General features: G+C 50.6%; 1 protein-coding gene across 1 annotated transcript; it reads right to left on the bottom strand.

The window, feature by feature from the left end:
* Window positions 1–758: 758 nt before the first annotated feature.
* Window positions 759–7,563, bottom strand: CLEC3B (C-type lectin domain family 3 member B). The gene is made up of 3 exons (XM_005017331.6): window positions 7,248–7,563; window positions 3,740–3,838; window positions 759–2,495 (listed from the first exon to the last, which is right to left on the bottom strand). The coding sequence occupies exons 1-3, from the start codon at window positions 7,351–7,353 to the stop codon at window positions 2,095–2,097; spliced, it is 606 nt and encodes a 201-aa protein (XP_005017388.2). The 5' UTR covers window positions 7,354–7,563; the 3' UTR covers window positions 759–2,094.
* Window positions 7,564–9,030: the final 1,467 nt, after the last annotated feature.

Below are 9,030 nucleotides of genomic sequence, written 5' to 3'. Positions count from 1 at the left end.
TCGATGGGCTGCACTGCCCCAGACCTGAGAAAGGAGGAGGTGGAGCAAGGACAGAGGGGAAATGTGGACTCTGGCCTTCAGGAGGCCAAAGAAACAAAGAGGAGGACTGTGATAAGCAAAGACGAGGAATCTTCCAGAGACTGATGCAAACCCTCAGCTCCTCCCTCTGCTAAGGACAGCGCTTCTTTTTCTTTGGCTTCTAGAAGGAAATCCATAACTCATATTGTACAGTAAAGAGAAGCATGAAGAGAAATGTTAAACGCAACCCTGAAACTGCAAGGTCAGGCATGGCATCCTGGGTCCAAAAATGATGTCAGGAGCAAAGTTGCCTTTCCCTGTGCTCCTCCCAGCTTCAGGAGAGCAGTCTATGAAGAATGGTGCCTGGCAGGAGAGGAGTGGTGTGAAAATAGAGAGCAAGATGAGCGAGAAATCTGCTGAGAGCAACTTGTTGTTCTCTAGATTTTGACAGATCGACTCCTTAATGTTCTCATGGGGGACATCCTTCAGAATCGATCTCCATGGCTGTTTTTCAGCTTTGCGCTCCATGCAGAGAGCTGGTCCAGCTATAGCACCTGCATCTTCCCCAGAGCTCAGCATCGCAAGGACCTGAGACCTTCACATCACCCCCCTGTAGATCCTGGCCTCCCCTACAAGACCACTGTTTATTTCTCTGTCCACACAGTTGCATTTTAAAATCTTAGAAGAGAAATGCAAGGAGTGGGAGAAGGAAGCAGTCTGACCACACTGACTCAGCTCCATTCCTTCAGCAAGCTATATATATATTTATTTCGTATTCATTTGAACAGCAGAAAGTTTGGCAATAATGACAGCCTGGGAAGTATGCACTGTGTGTGTGCTTTTGACCCCTCCGGCTTGGCTCTCCCACGCGATGTTCTGAAGACCCACCACTGTGCTGTTTTTAAGCAAAGCAACAAATCAAAATTTGTCTCACTACGAGTCCCGTTGGGATGCCCTCTGTCTGGCCATGCTAGGGACGTGTAACCCGAAGGGCAGGGCCAGTACCAAGCGCTGGACTTCAAGGAGCCACTGATGCATTTCAGCCAGCAGTCAGCAAATCAATGTCAACGAGGCTGTGTTCAGCTGTCAGGACGCTCTGCAATCCTTTCCCATTGTTCCTATTTCTTTATTTATTTGTTTTAACCCTTTTCTCAGCAAAAATTTACCAAGGCCTGATCTTCAGCTGGAGGCAACTCTACAGGCACAAACTGTACTCAGCAGGTTTGTGTTTGCCAAGCTGTGTTTCCATCACTGAAACAAGCTATATGACTCCTGAAGTGGCTAAAGTCAGACTTCTCATTTTTGATAGACAGTTGTCTTTTATATGGCAGCATATTCCCTAGTAGCTTTACATTTTTGTTATTTACCTAATTACTTTCACCTTCTACTTCCAATAATGCATTTGACTGAGTATGCTGCAACTAATCACTGCTTCCTCCTTTGTACAGGAGCTTAAATAAAGCTTGTGGTGGGATTTTTTCAAAAGGTCAGATGCTGGGGTTAGTTCTGCTACTGAAGTCAGTGAAATGTTTTCTTCTGACTGGTGAGAAAAGGGTCAAAAACCGGGGGATGCTTTTGGGAAGGACACCCTTCTTCTCAGCATGTCAGCCCATTAAGCAGAATGGTACCGGGCTGGCAAGCCCAACAGTGAAATTAACACCCTCTGCTCTCTGAGACAGGACCAATCCCCAAATTGGAATTGCAGGGGAGCAAAGCCGGAGGAGAAGGCACAGACTGGCATTGCCGGTGTCCCAGCAAGGTTCGGCGAGGTGGGAACGGAGACTGCAGAGCGACAGCCCGGGTGGCTGAAACGCCCAGGCTGTCGCACTGGTTCTTCGCCGAAACCACCTCGTAAATTCCCTGTGTACAAAAATATATCTATGGATCATGCCTTAGGGGGAAGGATGCGAACGGGGCTGGATGCGGCCGAGTGAAAGGCAGCACAGCTCCGACCCGACGCCGGGCTGCGGCGGCTGCCCAGGCCATGGTGCTACGTGAAGGTGCGTGTGGGCCCGCGCGTGTGTGCGTGCACGCCTGGGTGTGCACGTAGCCACCCTATAGCCCTACACGGCCCCGCTACACGATCATGAACTGGCAGACGTACGGCAGCTGCTCCTTGCACCTCTTGTCAAACCACTTGCCCACCGCCGCCCCCGACAGGGCCGCGCAGTTTTCCAGCTTGCCGCCGTCGGGCTGGGTGGTGATCTCGGTCTCCCAGTTCTTGTAGCGGACGGGGCCGCCCGTCATGTCGACCCACTTGCCCTCGGATGCCATGTCATTAAGGCCCATCCAGATCTCCGCCTCGGCCCCGATGCTCTTGCGCATGTAGTCGTAGAGCGCGTCGTTCTCCTCCCCGTTCTGCGGTGTGCCCAGCGTGCCGCCCTGCGAGATGCAGTGCTCGCTGGCCTCGTGGTACGTCTTGCTCTCAGAGAACGCCAGGTAGCATTTTAGGTGAATTTTGGTGCCTTTCAGGCAGACTGGGAGGTGGCCGCACGGACGGGACAGAGAGAGAAGAAGGGAATTGGTTTTAAATTCGGCACTCATCTCTTGGGCAAGCTGTGGTGCTGCCACCTCACACTTATGTCCCATGTAAAAAGGATGCAGCCTCCACATTTGGAAACAGCCCCCCAAAAAGGACCTGGGGGTGCCCATGTCCCTGTCTGTCCTCAGCGTCCCCTCTCCCTGCCTGTTTTCTTCCCGAAATGGGGCTGTGCTTTCTTGCCTTGGGAGGCAACATTTGTCTCTGCTGGGGGCTGGAGTGTTTTGGAAAAAACAGCCTGCAATTCCAATTCAACCATCTCGATTATGCAAGCGTGAAAAAAATGTCTTTTTTTTTTTTTTTTTAATACGTTTTGATCAGAAGTGTTGCGCTTGCATAGCTTGAGGTCTTCAGAGGAAATATCTGCTTGCCTCTGATTTTAATGTTAAGAGCAGCGATTTTTTTAATCTTTAAACCCTGAGAGTGCAGGGTACTCTATCCAAACAATAGCTAATCAGAGCCATTCATTAATATCCAGACCAATTACATCTCAGTGAATGTGAGCCTGGATCTAAAGCCTTGATTTTGCTTGTGTTTCTTTCTTTTAGGGAGGAAATTCTCCCTAACTTGCATTTTTAGCACATCTCTGTAGCATGTTCTGCAAGTCCCTCTCCTGATGATGTCATGGAGCTTGCAGAGAATAACCATGGAGCGGGGCTGGAAAATGAACATTTTGAGACCATACTGTGTGTGTGTCACTTGAGGTGTTGTGGGACCGACCCCTAGCGAGGTTCCCTGGGCAAGACCAGGGATGTTTGAGGGATCAGGTAACCATCTCACTGGGCTTCAGCCAAAAGACTGCAGTAAACAAAGAGTAAACCACGTTTGACTGAAGTGCAAAATAATCTATTACCCATCCCGCTGATTCATGGAGGGGAATGAACATCTGGCTTAGTGTCATGGAAATATCAATAGCTTTAGAAATGGGAAGCTCTAGCACATAAAGAAGGGGGCCATATGCTGCACAACGCATGTCATTAACTGCCTGAGGAGCTTCCTCTGCCTGGAGGAACTGCAACAAGGCCATGCATTGCTTTGATCCCCAGCTCTCTCCCTGTGATGGACACCTCGTCATGGAGAACTTGGGCATCCCTTATCAAAATGCATGGAGCAAAGGCAACAGCTTTACAAGCAGCTCCTCTCTCAAAGTGAAAGCCGTGCCTTCTTCAAGGAGTCTTTTACCTGTCTGAAGTGCTTGCTTTTCCTTCAGTAGAGCAACCTCCTGAGAGATGTTGTCAATCATGGCCTTCAGGTCTTCAATCATTTTGAGGCTTACACCATCTGTTGGAGAAATCAAGGGAGGAGCATGAACATCTACCGCGTCCCCCAGGGAGGCAGCTGAAGCTGTTCCTATAATCAAAAACCCCCCATTTTCCTGCCTGCAGAGAAAGACAAACGAAAAGCATCCACAAAGCCAACATCTATCCCCTAACACACCCACCAGAGAGAATATTTGCTCGCTAGAGTGGTTGCACCAGCAGCCCAGATTCCTACATTGGCAGGCACACCATCACAGCTGCCTCTGCCTCTGCCCTGGCTGGGGACAGGTACCAAAAAAAGAGCCAGAGCTGGTCTTCTGCTATGAGAAGATGCTTCCTTGGCTGAGGAGTTGGTTGTGGCCTCCTACCAAAGCCTGTGTCTTGCTAGCTGTGTTGCCTCTGGCATTGTAGATGCTCTTACCCAGCAGACCAAGTGCAACTAGGGGCACAATGAGATCACAGAGATACTTTCTTAAGAAAATGCCTCTTTTTCTTAAATAATAGAGACTTCTGAAGACAACTTCCTCTTGGATGTAAAGGACAAAACCTTCTTTGCAACGAGGACCCTGCTTTCCTTGCAGCCTCCTCTGTAAAGCCACTCAGGCTCACACACTTTCCCTACTGCAAGCTACCATGATGTCTCCTAAGACAAGAGATGTGAAGGAGCTGAAAAAGCCTTTGGTAAGATTTTGCTAGCCTTGAACAGCGACCCGTGGCTTAGCTAGTCATCAGACCCTGATTTCTCCTGCGTAGGAGCAGAAGGGCCAGTTATGGCATGGAGGTGGGAGGTCAGACACCAGGGAATTTGTACCATTGCACTCTCTCTGCTGCTGCTGCTTCATCTCACCTGGTGTAAGCAGCTGGGAGTCAGAGGGATCAGGAGGAGGGCTTTAAGCTGCCTTACTCCTTGCTCAATTAACTTTAATGGGTCTGGTTAACCCTAAGGCACGAGCTATTATTTTGGTGCCTTTGATGAAAACACTTTGTGGGAAACAGCTCATTAATTAACGGTATTTTTCATCCACGTCTCTCTTGCAGCACAACAAATGTCCCCCAGGTTTAAGTAACATCCAAAGGCCACGGTGAGACACCCTTCGTGAGCCTTGGGGCAGCTCCAGCTGGGTTTGCTGTGCCAGTCTCATGCTGGAGGGCCCCGGCACCCCAGGTGGACACATCTCCTTGATAACTACCCTGTCCTGCTCACTACCAGGTTTCCAAGTCATTGGCTTCCAAGTCATTCCTGCAGCAGCAACTTCACCTGGGGAGAAAATGGATCCAGCAACATTTATTTTATTTATTTTTTTATTTTTTTTTGTGAAAAAGAGTTCATATTTCTGGCAACTCCTTTCTGCTGGTTGATTTGCACTTCAGCCAAAAAGCAAGTGTCATGGCTATATCAGCAAATACTGATTTATATATATATATATAATTATTATTATTTTTGCTAGCAGTATTTTTCTGTGCATTTCTATTTCCTCAAGGCCAGAGCACCCCCACACAGGGTTTGTGTTGCTGGAAATATTCGCAGGCATTTTCTGAGGTCCTTTCCTTACTAACAAGAAGCTATGGGATCACACGAGGATTTGGGGCAGATTCAGGAGCCCGAATCAGTCTCTACCCACAGATTTAAGCGTCTGGACTCCAAATACCTTTAAAATACATGTGAGAGCTGCTCTTTCTGTGCCCTCATGGCCCCTGCTGTGGCCGTGATGAGGGGTCCCCAGCCTGGACCCCCAGAGGCATTGCCCCAGGCAAGGCTCAGGGGGAGTTTGCTGAACTGCTGTGGCTGGAAAAATTGCTGGGCAGCAATCTGAGGGGAGGGGGGAAACACAGGCAAAGCGAACATGTTATTTCAGCATTTTCGAAATGCTGTGTTTTGGCTTTTTCACATTGAAATGGCACCATTTTTTTTTTTCTGAAGTGGATCCAAATGCAAGTGATAATTACATCATGTAAAAAAAAAAGAAGAAGCCCAAGGAAAGAAAAGAGAAAAAGAGAACTGAAGAGGCTTGGCTCGAAGCATCGTTTTCTTTTCTAACACTTGTGGCTTGGCCCTGCAGATTAAAGAGCACGAACCCAACAAAATGCCTGACCCTGCGATGGCCTCCCCCTGCCCAACCCACCCTGGTGAAGGGCTGGGGACAGGAGGGTGACATCCTGCCTTTGTTCTGGAGGTGGTGAGGGGCTGGGGGCCAAGAGGAGTCCCTCCAGGGATTGCAAGTGCTTTTTTTCCTCCTTCTGCACCCCCCTGGTGCTTGCCAAAATTGGAAATTTGTTAACCCAGCAGTGCCGAGTGCTTCCAGTAAAGGCAGGGCGCCTAACCCACCGTGGGGCTGGATGCGGCCGGCCAAAAAATGCCAGGCTGGTGGGGATTCTTCTTTTCCCCACAGAAAACTTGACCTCTCCTTTGGTGAGAAATCAGGGGGAAAAAATTGCCTCCAGCTGTTTCATATGGCTTGATTTCCAGGGGAAAAAAAATTGTGGCCCCTCAAAAAAAAGTGGTTTAGATTGGAGATGGTTTTTCCTGTCCAAGAGGTGATTTTTCTCCCATTACTTGTTTTCTTTTTTCAGAGAAAAATAAGATTTCCCTAAGAAATGAGCCTCTCTTCTGGCACATCCCAGCAGTGCAATGCAGACAAATGCCCTGAACCCGTCTAGGAGGGCACTTGTGCTGCAGAAGGCAGGCGCGAGGCACCGCCGTGGGCTCGGCAGACACCGAGCGCTTTCATAGAAAGACCCGCTGGGAGAAAATGGAAAAGTTTCTCAAGGACAAGACCCGACAAAAATAGCCGCCGGGAGAGCGTGCGGGGCAGCCCGGCCAAACAAAATTCCTGGGATGCTTCCTCCTTGCTCTCGGGTCTGCTCCAAAGGGCAAAGCCAAGAGCAGGCGACTGCAGCCGGACCCAGCAGCGGGCAGGACCGCACGCCACGGGCTGCAGCATCAGCCTCCTGCTTACCTGCCCTGTCCTCTGCGCTGTGCCACGGGGAGGAAGAAGGACTTGAACTGCTTTAAAACAAAGAGCCCTGCTGCTGTTTTACGGGTGATACAGCGCTGCTTTTGCCTGCCTGCTCCCGGCTGCAAATCTGCAGCAGCTGTCTGGCATCCAGTGCTTAATGTCTCCCCCCAAAAAATGAATGAGTGGAGGTAGGGGTCAGAGAAATGGAGATGTTAGTAACAGGAAAGTCTGGGGAGAACCTTAGGACATGGCAAATAGGGTGCCCTACAAGGCTCAAAATGAATATAGTCAGGGCACCAACGTGCCCAAACCATTTCAGTATCCTTTACAGAGGGGCTACACAAGCACTCCTATGGAGGGTAGCAAAAAAGACACCCGATTAAGTTTTAAATGCTTGTTTTAAAAGCTTCATCTACACAACTAGGCTAATTGCATCCCCCCCGAGCCAGGCAGGGTCCCCGAGTCTCTGCTCACCTTTCTTGGCCGCCGCCGGCTTCTGCCGCCCCTTGCCGTTTTGCTGGCCGGAGACCTGGGCGAGGGAGACGAGGCAGAGGAGCAGGCAGGCTCCCCGCAGCACCATGCCGCTGCCGTCCGGAGCCGAGAGGAGCTGGAGTGAGGCTGCTCTGCCCCCGGACAGCCTGCTTAGCACCGGCTTTAATCAAAACTGTCTGGCCAAGAAAGAAGTCTCCAGGCTTCCAGCAGCCGCCCGGCCGCAGGGAGGGTTCAGGCGGCTCCGGCCAATGCTGAGAACGGCCCAGCCAGCTTTCCTTTCTCAGCCCGCCGCTTGTTTTTGTTATAAAACAAAACAAAATAAACCGAACGCGAAATACCACGAGCCTGCTGAGAGGCGACTCGGCTAAACATAAGGGAACGGCTGGGAATATGGCTGGGACGGTTTCCTAGGGGTTTCTGCACAGTGGCTGAGCTCACGTTTCAGTGATGGAGATGGCGACGTGAAGCACAAAAAATGGGGTTTGGGTGGCAGAGGGAACACAGCCCCTCTGTGGGGCTGCCCTCGAGGGGTGCTGCAAGTGCCTGGCATCGGGGACCTGCCTGGGGCTGACGTGGTTTCCAGCACCGCTGGTCTTTGTACCCGTGTGGCTGGGGACAGAGCTCTGGGCTTTTGGATCTCGGTATTAACCCCTGTGTGCCACCACGGGGAGAGCTGCCGGCTCTGTCACTGCCTTTATTGCTTTTTTCACCCCTCTGGCGATGCTCGCACTGTTCAGAATCAAAATCTAAAGCTTCTCTTTTCACTTAAAACGAATTCAATGAACCAGTGTAGATCACCCAAAGTGTCTCTTGGCCAGGTCTGCAAAAGCCCTGAGATGCTTGGCAAGGCTCAGGGGCTGTGAAACCCCAGCTGATGCTTCACACACGCTGTGCTGGGGTCAAAATGAGCACTGGGGGTCTTCCCCGCAGCCACCCTCATGGTAGATGACTGAATATCCTTTGAAATTTTTCTATTCACTCAGTTTGGGGAATGTTTAGACTTCTAAATAACTGTGAGCTGTAACAGACAGATGGGCTGTGCTTGACTTTGAGTGGTGGGAGCGTGGCTCACAGAAAGATGCTTTGCCCTTGCAGGGTCCCAGGTGACTTGAGAGCAACCTAAAAACCCAAATCCCTGCCTGATTTTTCGGGTGCTGCAGTTGCAGCACAAGCATGAACAGGATTCTCTGAGCGAGTGGAAGAAATTCGTGTGAGGAGATGAGCGGGAGCACAGACAGAGGAGAACAAAGCGCGCTCTGTATCCATCATTACCCTTAAATCCTTTCCGAAGAGCGAAGGCAAGATGCTGCCCAGCACGCTGCGAACCGCTGGAGCTGCTTGAGCACAGAAGGCCTGAGATAAACAGGGGTGTGCCTGGAAAAAGAGCTGCTGTGGATTTAGCTTGGCTACAGCCGTGTTACACTCCCTAGCGCTTGTGCTGAATAAGCGAAACCCTGCCCTGACATCCTACCTGAGCAGAGCTCAGCCCCAGTCCAAATTTCAAAGCCAAGGAAGTGGGTTTGGTGTGCATTCCCTGTCACCACTCACACGCAGCCCTACTCAGACTTAAGCAGGAGAACAAATATTTGGGGGGATTTGCCGTCCTTGCTCCTGGACTACCCCAAAGCAGGACGGAGCCCGACACCTACGCACACATGCAAGTTCCCCTCCCTTGACACTCAAGCAGCCTCTCTCTATCCAAAAGTACTTTTGGTCGGCTCAGCACCTCCTGGTTTTCCTTGGCTCCAGGTTTGCTCGCTTGTCA

Source organism: Anas platyrhynchos, chromosome 2 (genome assembly GCF_047663525.1).
Source record: "Anas platyrhynchos isolate ZD024472 breed Pekin duck chromosome 2, IASCAAS_PekinDuck_T2T, whole genome shotgun sequence".
Classification (NCBI taxonomy): Eukaryota; Metazoa; Chordata; class Aves; order Anseriformes; family Anatidae; genus Anas; species Anas platyrhynchos.
The sequence above is the reverse complement of the archived record's forward strand: the minus strand, read 5'-3'. Positions and strand labels throughout refer to the sequence as shown.